We start from the raw sequence: 15,767 nt of genomic DNA, 5'->3' as shown, positions 1-15,767 counted from the left end.
GAGAGACTGTCGCTTGTAGCGCTGACCTGTAGCCATGGGAGCCCCAATACCCACCCACAAGGCAGGTGAAAGGATGCTGGTTAGGGAAAGGCGGTCCAGAAGAATGTAGGCGGGGCCAGCAGTGTTTGAAGCCTAGAAGCCTTCCAGAGACAGCGATAGCTGCTGGCCATATTACACAGCCTGTAGTGAAGCCAGGGCAGTCGCCAGAGAGCAGCCGAACAGAGAGTCGGAGGAGTGGCCATATTGCAGGAACCTGAGCCAGAAGGAATGATGAGGCAGTAAAGCATATGAAGGGTGAGAAAGCTAATATGCATCACACAGCACCTGTCACATTTTCCACTACAAGACTAAAATTAGCATAAGCCAGCCCATTGGTAGACACTGAAGTCAGGCCATTCAGTGTAAGTTGAAAGCTTAGAAGTGACTATAAGACCACAAGCAATCTTACTGCAGTATAGTGGCATGTCAAGGAACTTCGTATAATGAAAGGGGAAAGTTAATGACTATTTACCACAGTGTTCAAGATGCCTAAAGGGCCCTACCGACATGGCGATACGCCGCCGAGCTGCCCGACCGCCAATACGGCAGACGGGCGACGCGGCGGTGGGGGGGGGGGGGGGGGGGGGCAGTGACTGGGGGAGTGAAGTTTCTTCACTCCCCCGTCCAGAGCCGGCCTTAAGCATAGGCAAACTAGGCAAATGCCTAGGGCATTTGGTATGCTTAGGGGCACCAGCAGCTTCTGCTGATTAAAATGATATGCGGCATGCCTATATTCTGTGTGTGACTGCGGCTGTATCTGCATACGAAATGCTACGTTGCAGTGTAGTCCTGGAAATCACTGTACTGTAGCATTTCATATGCAGATATAGCCGCAGTCGCACACAGAATATAGGCATGCTGCATATAATTTTAATCAGCAGAAGTTGCTTGTGCATCCTAGCCACATAGTAATGCAAATAAGATGCATTTTCATAAACAAAAGGCGCCCGATGTTAGCAGAGCTGCCAGCTGACTCATGCCAGGCATCTCCTGCAGAACTAGCGGCAGTGCTAGGGGGCACCAGCCAAAATCTTGCCTAGGGCATCATATTGGTTAGGGCCGGCTCTGCCCCCGTCACACGGCTCCATACAAGTGCAGGCAAATATGGACGAGATCGTCCATATTGGCCTGCATGCACAGCCGACGGGGCACCAGCGATGAACGAGCGCGGAGCCGTGCATCGTTCATCGCTGGTGCCTCCACACTGAAAGATTTGAACGGTATCTTGTTCATTAATGAACAAGATTGTTCATATCTTTCAGTTACATCGCTAAGTGTGTAGGGCCTATAAGGAGTGAGGACTAATCATTACCCAGCCAGTATGCACATGATCTCATATTAAAGGACAGTGGCTGTCCTCATTTAAGTGTCTGATAAAGGAAAGGGAGGACTCATAGGCAGAACTCTGGGAGGCAACGGAGTCATCTGCCGCCGGGCTCCTGCTCTTAAGGGGGCACCTCTCCTCCCATTCTGTGACACCATTGAATTAAGTTAATTAATAGCTGCCACTGTCTTTTCAGTGGCCGACTTCCTCACTGGTCCCTGCACCTTACAAATCACACCCTCTTTATTATACTGAATATACACATTTTACAAGTGTCACACCCAGTATTAGAAACCACAACCTATTACACTGGAAGCAAACACCTTACTGATGAAGCTGTTTGCTCCTGTATAGGAAATATGAGAATTTTAACTATATGAAGATACTTCTCTGACAATTACACGTAACTTCATATAGTTAGAATTCTCATGCTTCCTCTACAGGAGCAAATAACTCCATCAGTAAAGTGTCTGCTGTTAGTGTAACAGGTCATGGGTTCTAATCCTGGGTATGACTGCTAAGAAATATGTGATTTAAAATAAAAGACAATTATATGTATAAATACAGTATATACATTTTTTTCAGAACACTACACACACACATGTAGCGAGGGCCAGTGTACTTGTCCGGTCACTGGCCCTGCTACTGGCATGCACGTCCCTCCTCACCTGGGACGCCCCGGCGCCAGCCCATGGGGCCGGAGGTAGCGCGGGCCTCGGGTGGTGCTGGGGACCGGACCTGGCCCGGTCTCCCCCTGCCCAGCTGAATGCAGAGTTCGGCAGCGGGCGTGGGGACGGCGGTGCATATCCACCGCTGCTCCACGCGGGTGATGGCGACGGGCCTGCATCCTCCGGGACGCAGACCCTGCCAATCGCCGCCCGGCATTTTGAATTTGGCGCCAGCCGCGAGCCAATCACGGCTCGTGAACTGGCAGCCAATCAGGAGTGGCGGCGGCGAGCCAATCCCGGCTCGCCGCGTCATAGCCCCGCCCCCCGGCCCTGGCTTGTATTAGCCAGCGCCGGGCGCGGGAGGGGAGTTCGAGGACGGAGAAGGAGCGGAGAAGAGCTCCCGAAGAGAGAAGAAAGAAGACGGCGCCGGAAGTCCCGGAGGGCGGCGGTAGTTGCAAAAGAGCTGAGACACGCCGCCGCCCGCCGGGTGAAGTCCAAGGAGCCGACACACGCCGGGGAAGTCGTCGGAAGCCCTGGGCCAGCGGTGTGCAACGCAAAAGAGCTTGCACCGGCCACCGCTGCCCAGGTGAAGTCCCCAGGAAGCCCGGAGGTGGTGGGAGCCATCCCGCCTCCGGCGAAGACAACGCGGTGGGCGTGGCCGGACCAGGCTTGGTCCAGCCGGGGCCCTTTGGACGGGTAAGTGCAGGAGCCCCCCCCCCACCCCTAGACCACCAGGGATCGGGCATTAGGCCCGTGGGCATAGCCAGGCCCTTCCGGCCTGTGGGCATATAGTCGGGCCCTCTCGGCCCGTGGGCATTTCTGAACGGGCCCTCCTGGCCTGTGGCACAGTCGAACGGGCATTAGGCCCGAGGGGGTAGTCAGGCCACCGGCCTGTGGCACCAGTAGGCGGGCACTAGGCCCGTGGGGCAAAACAGGCACCAGGCCTGAGCAACAGAGGGTGCAAGGCCCCATTACCCTCCAGATAGGCAGCCATTGGTAGGGGGCCACCAGGGCAAGGAAGCCCAACACCATTGTGTGTATCTGAAGTCGGCGATAGGCCGCAGGTTGCTGAAGTCGGCGATAGGCCGCAGGTTGCTGAAGTCGGCACTAGGCCGCAGGTTGCTGAAGTCGGCACTAGGCCGCAGGTTGCTGAAGTCGGCGATAGGCCGCAGGTTGCTGAAGTCGGCGATAGGCCGCAGGTTGCTGAAGTCGGCGATAGGCCGCAGGTTGCTGAAGTCGGCGATAGGCCGCAGGTTGCTGAAGTCGGCGATAGGCCGCAGGTTGCTGAAGTCGGCGATAGGCCGCAGGTTGCTGAAGTCGGCACTAGGCCGCAGGTTGCTGAAGTCGGCACTAGGCCGCAGGTTGCTGAAGTCGGCGATAGGCCGCAGGTTGCTGAAGTCGGCGCTACGCCGCAGGTTCGCGCAAGTTGGCGCTACGCCGCATGTGTGATGAGTTCTCAGTTTTCCCCACAGCCAGGCCCCCATGAAAGGTAGGCTGTCGGAAGTACGCGTTGGTGAGTACCACAAGGTTGAAACAGTATTACGGTGTTGTGCTATAACCTTTGTATAAGTGTCTCTCCGTCATAAAGCGTAAGCAGCGCCACGTCCCGTGGGCTGTGTTGTGTGTTCTCTTACAGGAGCAAAGAAGAAGGGCCAGTCGTCTGGCGGAAGCCGAGTATATAGCTGGTGAGCATAAAGGTGTTTCGTGTGTGTTTGTGGTGTATGTTGCCCCTCCCCCACTTCCCCTTTGGGCGTTTTCGTTCAGGGTCGCCCCTGGTGCTCCGCACCACTACGGGGGCGCCCAGTCTGAGGCCACAAGTGCCAATGATGACCCTCCACTGAGCCCAGTGTAGGCCACCCCAGCGTCGTGTGCCCCCCCCCCCCCCCCCTATATTCGTTTCAGGTGACCCAGGAAGTTCTTCTCCGTGTTTGAACGTGTGCCAGTATCGTCTGAGCTACCTCGACGGACTGAAGGTGGAGGACGGGAGGCGTGCGGTACGTAGGTCTGGTAAGTGATCGATCCGAATTTTGTTCTCCAGGGCCCCACCCCCGTGCCTCTTACACACACACACACACACACACACACACACACGCACGCACATCTACATATATATATTTATCTTAATATAGTAAATAGGGGGGCACCAATATTTATCTTGCCTCCGGGCAACTGGGACGAACTTACGCCACTGGGAGGACTTATACTTCATTTGTTAAATACTGTTACAGGAATGGAGATTCTAATTGTATATGTATATATACACAAGGGGGATGAGGTTACTTATACAGCTGAGCAGGACTAAAGACATTTGCGTGCAATATCTAGTTAATTGAGACTACAAGTAAGAGTTACATAGAAACATAGAATTTGACGGCAGATAAGAACCACTTGGCCCATCTAGTCTGCCCCTTTTTTATTTTATCCTTTAGGCAATCTCAACCCTTTTTTAACCTTAATTCTTTGTAAGGATATTCATATGCCTGTCCCAAGCATGTTTAAATTGCCCTACAGTCTTAGATTCTACCACCTCTGATGGGAGGCTATTCCACTTATCCACTACCCTTTCTGTGAAGTAATTTTTCCTTCAATTTCCCCTGAACCTCCCCCCCCTCCAGTCTCAATGTATGCCCTCGAGTTCTAATACTTCTTTTCCTTTGAAGAATGTTTCCCTCCTGAACTTTGTTAAGACCCTTGATATATTTGAAAGTTTCTATCATGTCCCCCCTTTCCCTTCTCTCCTCCAAACTATACATGTTACTCAGTTGTTCAGAAGAGAGAGATAGAGAGACACTGAAGTGGTAAATTAATGTAGAAAATACGGAACATACAAGGCAGGATCTTAAGGGTAAAAATAGAAAGACCGTCAGCTAATGGACTGATTTGTCTGGATGTAAGTGGGATGTAAGTGGTTTTAGAGTAATCCTACCCAAACTTAACACATTAACTATCAGCACACTTGGAGATTTATTGTTTAGCTACATACTGTGGTGGCCGCTGGATACAAAGTAATGTAGTTGAATCCTAAAGTGAGAATACTGTAACTCTTAAAGGAATTGCTACAACCCAGGAGAAAGGAGTTCATTGTTACTTATTAAAAAGCTGGTATTGGACTCAGCAAAAGAGACTCTCATATACTCTAATCTAGGGTATTATCATCACCAGGGGTGTATCTAGGGGTCTGAGCGCCCCTGGCAAAGTAAGGAACTGGCGCCCCCCACCCAGGGACACAGAGGGGGGTAGTTACAGATAGGCTGAGGTCAGGGACACTGAGGGAGAATTACATGGAGGGTGCGGGTAGGGACAATGAGGTGGAGAGGTTACAGGGAGGCCGAGATCAGGGACACTTAGGGGCAATTACAGGGAGGGTGTGGGCAGGGACACTGAGGGGGAATTACAGGAGTGTGCGGGCAGGGACACTGAGGGGGAATTACGGGGAGGGTACGGGCAGGGACACGGAGGTGGAATTACAGGAGGCTGAGGTCAGGGACACTAAGGGGAAATTACAGCGAGGGTTCAGGTAGGGAAAATGAGAGGTATGGCCTACAGGGAGGCTGAGGTCAAGGACACTGCAGGGAGGGTGCGAGAAGGGACACTGAGAGGGAATTACGGGAGTGTGCGGACAGGGACACTGAGGGGGGAGTCACAGGGAGGCTGAAATCAGGAACACTGAGGGAGAAATACAGGGAGGATGCAGACAGGGACACTGAGGAGGAATTATAAGGAGGGTGTGGGCAGGGACACTGAGATGGAATTACGAGGAGTGTGCAGGCAGGGACACTGAGGGGGAATTACGGTTAGGTGCGGGTAGGGACACTGAGAGGGAATTACTGGGAGGGTGCGGGCAGGGAGACTGAGGGGGAATTACGAGGAGGGTGCAGGCAGGGACACTGAGGAGGAGTGACGAGGGTGCGGGCAGGGAGACTGAGGGGGAATTACGAGGAGGGTGCGGGCAGGGACACTGAGATGGCATTATGGGGAGGGTGCAGGCAGGGAGACTGAGGAGGAATTACGAGGAGTGTGCAGGCAGGGACACTGAAGGGGAATTACGGTTAGGGTGTGGGTAGGGACACTGAGAGGGAATTACGGGGAGGGTGTGGGCAGGGATACTGAGGGGGGATTATGGGAAGTGTGCAGGCAGGGACACTGAGAGGGAATTACAGGAGCGTATGGCCAGGATCACACAGTGATGGTGCGGGCAGGGACACTGAGGGGAAATTACAAGGAGGGTGGGGACAGGGACACCGAGGGGATATATGCACACATACATACAGTTACAAAACCCTCTCTAGGTGTGATGGCACTACATGTCCCAGCAAATCCAGTTGACAAGGTGTGCTGGCACTTGTAGTCTCAACACAGCTGGACAGACAGACAGTCACTGGTCTAGATACCCCTCCATACAGAGCTCTTTGTAAGCTGTGATCCAGACTGCCAGGACAGACCATGCAGTGCAGCTACGGTACCGCAGAAAATGTACAGGTATGCTCAGGCTGCACTGCTGACTGGTGCTGATTGTAGTGGCTGGTGTTTGGTGACAGAACGCGTGGGACCAATGAGAAGGGGAGAGGATGAGGAAGAGGAGGTGCCTTGCCCCCTCCCCATATCTGGAAGTGCCCCGTTCCCCGACTATATTCACCATCATTGTGACTATAGTCACAGAGCTTGTCAGAGTGCAATAAGCTTTTGAGAGCCCGGCAGTGGATAAGCACTGCTAAGGTATGTACTCAGTGAGTACTATGTCATTCTACCCCCTGGCGCGGGTGGCACTGCCGGGCGGCGCCCCCCCTTGGCCGGCGCCCCTGGCAAGTGCCATCCTGGCCAATAGGAAGATACACCCCTGATCATCACTATTCATTACTGACTTCATGGGCCCCAACTTGCGCATTTTCAGTTTAATGAGTACCCGGGTCACTCACTAGGTAGAGTCACTAATGTATTTTTTTGTATTGCATGCACTATTTATATGTATAAGTGGGTTTTCTTTTAAAGTTTAGTTAATGTGAATGTAAGGAATGTAATATGCTCTGTAAGTGTATTTATGTTTATAAGGGATAGTGACATTACAAAGTAGCTAAATTAAAACTATACACTTACCATTTGCCTGACTTACTGGAAGCTGCCCGAGGAGATCTGCAAAGAAGGAAAGGTCTATTATTAATATAAGTAATACTATACATTAATGTGTAAATATCTACAATATATCAACACTTTCATCAGTTTTTAGGAACTATGGGGGTAATTCCAAGTTGATCGCAGCAGGAAAATTTTTAGCAGTTGGGCAAAACCGTGTGCACTGCAGGGGGGGGCAGATATAACATGTGCAGAGAGAGTTAGATTTGGGTGGGTTATTTCGTTTCAAGCAGGGTAAATACTGGCTGCTTTATTTTTACACTGCAATTTTGATTGCAGATTGAACTCACCACACCCAAATCTAACTCTCTCTGCACATGTTATATCTGTCCCCCCTGCAGTGCACATGGTTTTGCCCAGTTGCTAACAGAATTCCTGCTGCGATCAACTTGGAATTACCCCCAATGTTAGGCTACCCAAGCAGCCTAATCTCCTATATAATAGCCCAGATCTGTGACTTTGTGACTCATTTGCTAACGCTGGGCGGAGTCACAACACTGGGCGGAGTTAGTCAAATGAGTCACAGATCTGGGCAAATCTATAGGAGACTAGGAAAAGAAGCAGATAGTATGGGCATGGCACAGGCAGGGGTGCATACCTCCCAGCTTTCTTCAGGCAGACAGGGGTGCATACCTCCCAGCTTTCTTCAGGCAGAAGGAGGGCACACACACACACACACACACATATATACACAGCGAAAAGGGGCGTGGCCAACAAACGGGGGCGTGGCTTTACGGGAGGGCCCCCGTTTTCGTCAGTGAGGGGGCATGCCCAGCGCTCTGTGAGCTGCTGGCATGCCTCCAGGGGCGGATTATGAGTCTGGGGGGCCCAGGGCACTTGAGACAGGGGAGCCCTATCTCATGGCTGTGTCTGCTGTTGGGCTGGGGGCGTGGCCTAATCGCGCCCACGTGGCCACGCCCCCTTATGCAAATTCCAGGATTTTTTTTTTATATGGAATTTTGGCCCCTCAGCTAGGGCTAAAGCCAGAGGAGGTGGTCGCTTCCCCCTACACACCCGCACAGGCAGAAGAAAGCAGGCAACACCACAGACCTGCCAACACGCAGCAGCGTGTGCTGACTGTAGCACAATGCTGCAGCTGTTGCTGGCAGGACGGGGGAGCTTCTGAGCTGGGACAGAGCTACTCCAGCCGGGGGGCCCCCTAAAACTGTGGGGCCCACGGTACGTACCCCCTGCCCCCCCCCCTTAATCCGGCTCTGCTGCCGGAACCCCGGGACAGTTGGGAGGTATGGGGGTGTGTGAGGGGTATGCCGTACAGACAGACGGGCACCAGCTCACTGTGTGCTTGACCCCCCACATCAGCATACTCAGCAGGGTCTCTCTGGCACGGAGGAGCATCACTTTCTAGCACACTCCACGCTTCTTAGCTGCAGTTTTGTGGGGCACCTGCTGTTGTGCAGGTTCCGTACTGCCTCTGTTATCTCCAGCCCCGTCAACCCCACCGCTAGCTGCAGTGCTGCCGCCCGCAGTGAGGTGCGCCCAGCTCCTTCACACACTTTAGCCAGCGGGTAGCGCTGCAGAAGTCCGAGCTGCTTGCAGGCTCCGACCCCCTCCTCCCTCCAACTGCAGCGTCTCCTGGGAGCTAACCAGTCACTCACAGTCTCCCCTTACCACAGTGCCCAGCAGCCGCGAGGTCCGCGCCGTGTGCATGCTATGACCCCCTCCTCCCTCCAGTCGCAGCGTCTCCTGGGGGCTAACCAGTCACTCCCAGTCTCCCCTTACCACAGTGCCCGGCAGCTGCGCAAGGTCTGCGGTGTATGACTGAGGAGGGGGGGAGGGATGCTGATGGGCAGAGGAAGCAGGACTCCAGCCTGAGAGAGTCAGCCATGCCAAGTCTCCACCAGCAGCAGATCCCAACAGGTTGGAGTGGAACAGCAGCAGCCGTGACTCCGGTAAGACACATCTGTCTGTCACCACTGTTTTGTCCCTAATACCAATCTCTCCCGTGCCCTGTGTTGTCATGTCCCTGTCACCCCTGGCCTTGCCCTGTCACCCTTATCCTAGCCCTTTCACCCTTATGCTGACCCTGTTACCCCTATCCTGGCCCTGTCACCCGTGATCTGACCCTGTCACGCCTGTCCTGGCCCTGTTACTGCATGCCCTCCAACTACCTTTTTGGCAGGTACAGTACCCGCAGCGCCTCCAGACCCCTCCTCAATGCACCACACCTCCGCACCTTCCCCTCCACCACATGCGGCACTCCACCCCTCCCCCACACGCTGTGCCTCCAGACCCCCTACACCACCCGTGGCTCCCACTCCTCCGCCCCTCCACCACCCACAGCACCTCCAGACCCCCTCCACCATCCACCCCCCATATATGTCTCCCCCCACACCTGCCCCCCTCCACCCGCAGCATCTGCAGACACCCTCCTCCATCTGCGGTCCCACCCACCCCTCCCCCACCCATGGCACCCCCGCACCTACCCCTCCACCACCTGCAGCGCCTCCAGACCCCCTTCCCCATCCGCCGCACCACTCGTACCTGCCCCTCCCCTACCCACGGCACCTCCAGACCGTGGCAAGGGGCTGTGCCTCCTTCACCATCGCACGCCCTTTCATTGTGCAATATTTAACCACTGACAAAGGAATGCAGGTAATACTCCATATAATACAAATATTGAACCCCAGAAAGGCATGCAAGGGTTAAGGGGGCGTAGCCCCTTGCGACGGTGTGAAGAGCGCCCGTAGGGCACGATGAAGCACCTAGTAGTAATAATAAGTAGCTTGGGTGGAGGCACAACTTAAGGGTAATCATCCCTTAGTACAATACTTAAATAGCTTCCTGCCTATAGTATTAAGGGAAGGGTTACACATACAATAAGATCTGTATTTCAATGGTATAGTTGCAGTGCTGTTATATGTATTAGGCACAATGTCTACCACAGTGATCTCCAAGCAGTCGCTCACAAGCTACTGGTAGCTTGCAGAGCGCATGGACTTGGGCAGTCACTGGCACTCCTCCTCCTTTCATTTTTGACATGGAGCTGGCCGTCAGCCAATCAGTGCTCGCGGACCGGCAGCGGCGTCACCTGATTGGCTACCGGACTGCAAGCTTTGATTGGCTCACTTACCGGTGCCATATTTCAAATGCCCACCGCCGGAGACTCTGTCACCCTCACTGCAGCCGCTCTCCGAACTTCACAGGAGAGGCGCGCGCTGCGCTCTCCTCCCCTTCTATCCCTCATACAAGAGGAGCAGCACCGGTGGCAGTAGAAGAAGCCAGCAGCAGTGAGCACTGTGTGTGGCACTGTATTTGACACTGCGGGGGGCATTGTATTTGGCACTGCAGGGGGGCATTGTATCTGGCACTGTGGGGGCATTGTATCTGGCACTGCAGGGGTCATTATATCTGGTAGTGCAGATGGCTTTGTATCTGGCACTGCTGGGGGGCATCACATGTATCTGGCACTGGTGGGGGGCATTATTTGTGTATTTGGCACTGCTGGGGGGCATTATTTGTGTATCTGGCACTGCTGGGTGGTATTATTTGTGTAGCTGGCACTGCTGGGGGTCATTACTTGTTTATCTGGCACTATGCAGGGGGCATTGTATGTGGCACTGGTGGGGGCATTGTATCTGGCACTGCGGAGGGCACTGTATCTGGCACTGCGGGAGCACTGTATCTGGCACTGCATGGGCATTGTATCTGGCATGCAGGGGGCATTGTATCAGGCACTGCGGGGGGGGGCATTGTATCTGGCACTGGTGAGGGCACTGTATCTGGCACTGCTGGGGTGCATCACATGTATCTGGCACTGCTTGGGGGCATTACTTGTGTATCTGGCACTACACGGGTGGGCATTACTTGCAGTTGTGAGGCCACACCCACTTTTGTGAGACCACGCCCACTTCTATAAGGTCACACCCACTTTCGCAGGAACGCGCGTACATTGGGGGAGGCAGTAGCTCTTTCAGAGGTTTTATTTTCCAAAAGTAGCTCACACCCCAATTAAGGTTGGAGACCACTAGTCTAGCACATAAAGTATGCTTAGTTTTAATCAAGCATTTACCCGTTTTCCAAAACCTAATAAAGATCCGACCCTCCCTTCCTTGTACCATCCTATTACCCTGATAAATGTTGACTTTTAAATACTGGCAAATTGACTACAGGTCTTTCTTGCCTAGGGCCCTCATTCCGAGTTGTTCGCTCGCAAGCTGCTTTTAGCAGCATTGCACACGCTAAGCCGCCGCCTACTGGGAGTGAATCTTAGCTTAGCAAAATTGCGAACGAAAGATTCTCAAAATTGCGAATAGAAATTTCTTTGCAGTTTCTGAGTAGCTCGGGACTTACTCTGCCACTGCGATCAGTTCAGTCAGTTTTGTTCCTGGTTTGACGTCACAAACACACCCAGCGTTCGCCCAGGCACTCCCTTGTTACTCCAGCCACTCCCGCGTTTTTCCCAGAAACGGCAGCGTTTTTTCACACACTCCCATAAAACGGCCAGTTTCCGCCCAGAAACACCCACTTCCTGTCAATCACATTACGATCACCAGAACGAAGAAAAAACCTCGTAATGCCGTGAGTAAAATACCAAACTTCTTAGCAAATTTACTTGGCGCAGTCGCAGTGCGAGCATTGCGCATGCGCAATTAGCGGAAAATCGCTGCGATGCGAAGAAAATTACCAAGCGAACAACTCGGAATGACCACCTATATACTCACAAACCATTAATTGGGCGCACGAGAAATCAGTTTATTACATGACAAATATGGAACCGCTTTGATTACTACTTTCTCTGGTGAAAGAGGGGTTATAACTGTTTGCCCTGAAGTTTCCACCTCCACGAACATCCGAATGAAAGAGTAGAAGAATCAGCCCCCAGGATGAATATATTACTCCTTGGCCCCTAAGGGGTCTGTTTGTTCTGGGGATTATGGCCCAAATGTATTAAGCCTTAAAAAGTGAGTGGATAAATGACCAGCCAATCACGTCCTGTCATTTTTTGAACACAGCTTGTGACCTGGCAGTTAGGAAGCTGATTGGCTGGTAATTTTCACTCTTTGGGGTCTATTTACTAAGCCTTGGATGGAGGAAAAATGCAGTGCCGTAACTAGGTATGTGCGCTGTGTGCGCAGGATGACCTGGGGCACAATCAGCCGGCCTCACAATGAGCCAACACAGAGCCGCAATGATCTCCGCCTGCAGCATAGGCAGTAGTGGTGTGGCCTCACCTGAGGATTTGCAATATTATAGGATTTATCTATCGGGGGGGGGGGGGGGGGGGTGGACTCTGCTGTAATGTGTAAAAAGGGGACGCTGTCTGCCGTAATGTTTAAAAAGGGGACGCTGTCTGCCGTAATGTGTAAAAATAAGAATTTACTCACCGGTAATTCTATTTCTCGTAGTCCGTAGTGGATGCTGGGTACTCCGTAAGGACCATGGGGTATAGACGGGTTCCGCAGGAGACTGGGCACTCTTAAAAGAAAGATTAGGTACTATATCTGGTGTGCACTGGCTCCTCCCTCTATGCCCCTCCTCCAGACCTCAGTTAGGGAAACTGTGCCCGGAAGAGCTGACATTACTAGGAAAGGATTTGGAATCCAGGGTAAGACTCATACCAGCCACACCAATCACACTGTACAACTCGTGATAACTATACCCAGTTAACAGTATGAACAATAACTGAGCCTCTCTCAACAGATGGCTCATACAATAACCCTTTAGTTAAGCAATAACTATATACATGTATTGCAGAGAGTCCGCACTTGGGACGGGCTCCCAGCATCCACTACGGACTACGAGAAATAGAATTACCGGTGAGTAAATTCTTATTTTCTCTGACGTCCTAGTGGATGCTGGGTACTCCGTAAGGACCATGGGGATTATACCAAAGCTCCCAAACGGGCGGGAGAGTGCGGATGACTCTGCAGCACCGAATGAGCAAACTCAAGGTCCTCCTCAGCCAGGGTATCAAACTTGTAGAATTTTGCAAAAGTGTTTGAACCCGACCAAGTGGCAGCTCGGCAAAGTTGTAAAGCTGAGACCCCTCGGGCAGCCGCCCAAGAAGAGCCCACCTTCCTCGTGGAATGGGCTTTTACTGATTTAGGATGCGGCAGTCCAGCCGCAGAATGTGCAAGCTGAATGGTGCTACAGATCCAGCGAGCAATAGTCTGCTTTGAAGCAGGAGCACCCAGCTTGTTGGGTGCATGCAGGATAAATAGCGAGTCAGTTTTTCTGACTCTAGCCGTCCTGGAAACATAAAGTTTCAGGGCCCGGACTACGTCCAGCAACTTGGAATCCTCCAAGTCCCTAGTAGCCGCAGGCACCACAATAGGTTGGTTCAAATGAAACGATGATACCACCTTAGGGAGAAATTGGGGACGAGTCCTCCATTCTGCCCTTTCCATATGGAAGATCAGATATAGGCTTTTACATGACAAAGCCGCCAATTCTGACACACGCCTAGTCCAAGCTAAGGCCAAAAGCATGACCACTTTCCACGTGAGATATTTTAGCTCCACGGTCTTAAGTGGCTCAAACCAGTGGGATTTTAGGAATCCAACACACGTTAAGATCCCAAGGTGCCACTGGAGGCACAAAAGGGGCTGAATATGCAGCACCCCTGTAACAACGTCCGAACTTCAGGCAGTGAAGCCAGTTCTTTTTGAGAGAAAAAGGGATAGGGCCGAAATCTTGGCCTTTATGGATCCTAATTTTAGGCCCATAGTCACTCCTGACTGTAGGAAGTGCAGGAATCGACCCCCCTGGAATTCCTCTGTAGGGCCTTCCGGCCACACACCAAGCAACCTATTTTCGCCATATACAGTGAAAAAGTCTTGCTGTCACGTCTTTCCTAGCCTTTATCAGCGTAGGAAAAACTGCATCCGGAATGCCCTTTTCCGCTAGGATCCGGCGTTCAAGCGCCATGCCGTCCAACGCAGCCGCGGTAAGTCTTGGATCAGACAGGGTCCCTGTTGCAACATGTCCTGACTGAGAGGCAGAGGCCATGGGTCCTCTGAGAGCATTTCTTGCAGTTCCGGGTACCGAGTCCTTCTTGGCCAATCCGGAGCAAAGAATATTGTTCACACTCCTCCGTTTATTACAATTCTCAGCCCTTGGGTCTGAGAGGAAGAGGAGGGAATATATAGACCGACTGGAACACCCACGGTGGAACTAGTGCGACCACAGCTATCGCCTGAGAGTCCCTTGACCCAGCGTAAAACCTTTTTTATCTTTTTATTGAGGTGGGACGCCATGTAGTCCACCTTAGGCAGTTTCCATCAATTTGCAAAACTGCGTGAAGACTTCCTGATGAAGTCACCACTTTCCCGGGTGGAGGTCGTGTCCACTCCCGGAATGAACACTGCTGACAGTGCGCTTACTTGATTCTCCGCCCAGCGAAGAATTCTGGTGGCTTCTACCCTCGTCACCCTGCTCCTTGTGCCGCCCTGTCGGTTTACATGAGCCCCTGCGGTCTGACTGGATCAGAACCGGTTGGTCGCGAAGCAGGAACTCCGCTTGACTTAGGGCGTTGTATATGGCCCTTAGTTCCAGGATATTGATGTGAAGGCAAGTCTGTTGGCTTGACCACAAACCTTGGAATTTTCTTCCCTGTGTAACTGCCCCCCACCCTCGGAGGCTTGCATCCGTGGTCACCAGGACCCAGTCCTGAATGCCGAATCTGCGGCCCTCGAGAAGGTGAGCACTCCGCAGCCACCACAGGAGAGACACCCTGGCCCTGGGGGATAGGGTGATTAACCGATGCATCTGAAGATGTGATCCGGACCACTTGTCCAGTAAGTTCCATTGTCCTTGCATGGAACCAGCCGAAGGGGATGGCCTCATATGATGCCATCATCCTTCCCAGGACTCGAGTGCAGTGATGCACTGACACCTGTTTTGGTTTTCAATGGATTCCTGACCAGTGTCATGAGCTCCTGAGCTCTCTCTATCGGGAGATAAACCCTCTTCTGGTCTGTGTCTAGGAACATGCCTAGGCGAGGCAGATGAGCTGTAGGAACCAACTGTGACTTTGGAATATATAGAATCCAGTCGTGTTGCCGTTTCACTTCCAGAGAAGGTGATACGCTGTCCAGCAACTGCTCTCTTGATCTCGCTTTTATGAGGAGATCATCCAAGTATGTGATAATAGTGACACCTTGCTTCTGCAGGAGCACCATCATATCCGCCATTACCTTGGTGAAATTGGTAATGACAATCCCGTACCGCAATTCTGAGGTACGCCTGATGAGGTGGATAAATGGGGACACGAAGGTATGCATCCCTTATGTCCCGATTCATTTCAGGCATGCAATGACCGCTCTTAGCGATTCCATCTTGAACCTGAACCTTTTCAGGTATATGTTCAGGGATTTTAATTCAATATGGGTCTAACCGAACCGTCTGGTTTCGGGATTATAACATGGTCGAATAATAACACCCTCTTGTTGAAGGAGGGGACCCTTGACCACCACCTGTTGAAGATACAATTTATGAATTGCAGTTAACACTGGCTCCCTCTCTCTTGGGGGGAAGCCCGCCGGGTCCTCGGTGAGGGGGCATCTTCTCACAGTCCAGCCTGTATCCCTGTGATATAATTTCTATTGCCCAGGGATCTAACAGGGAGTGAACCCACTTGTGGCTGA

The 15,767-nt window shown here is 52.4% G+C and overlaps 1 protein-coding gene across 1 annotated transcript in view; it reads right to left on the bottom strand.

Moving 5' to 3' along the window:
- Positions 1–15,767, bottom strand: part of RNLS (renalase, FAD dependent amine oxidase) — a 627,109-nt gene that overhangs the window by 571,609 nt on the left and 39,733 nt on the right. Inside the window, exon 2 of the mRNA XM_063961709.1 lies at positions 7,126–7,161. Coding sequence (XP_063817779.1) covers positions 7,126–7,161 — 36 coding nt within the window. The remainder of the gene's footprint in view (positions 1–7,125; positions 7,162–15,767) is intronic.

The sequence above is a fragment of the Pseudophryne corroboree genome, chromosome 3 (genome assembly GCF_028390025.1).
Source record: "Pseudophryne corroboree isolate aPseCor3 chromosome 3, aPseCor3.hap2, whole genome shotgun sequence".
Lineage (NCBI taxonomy): Eukaryota > Metazoa > Chordata > Amphibia > Anura > Myobatrachidae > Pseudophryne > Pseudophryne corroboree.
Note: the sequence above shows the minus strand (reverse complement) of the source record. Positions and strands in the feature narration are given on the sequence as shown.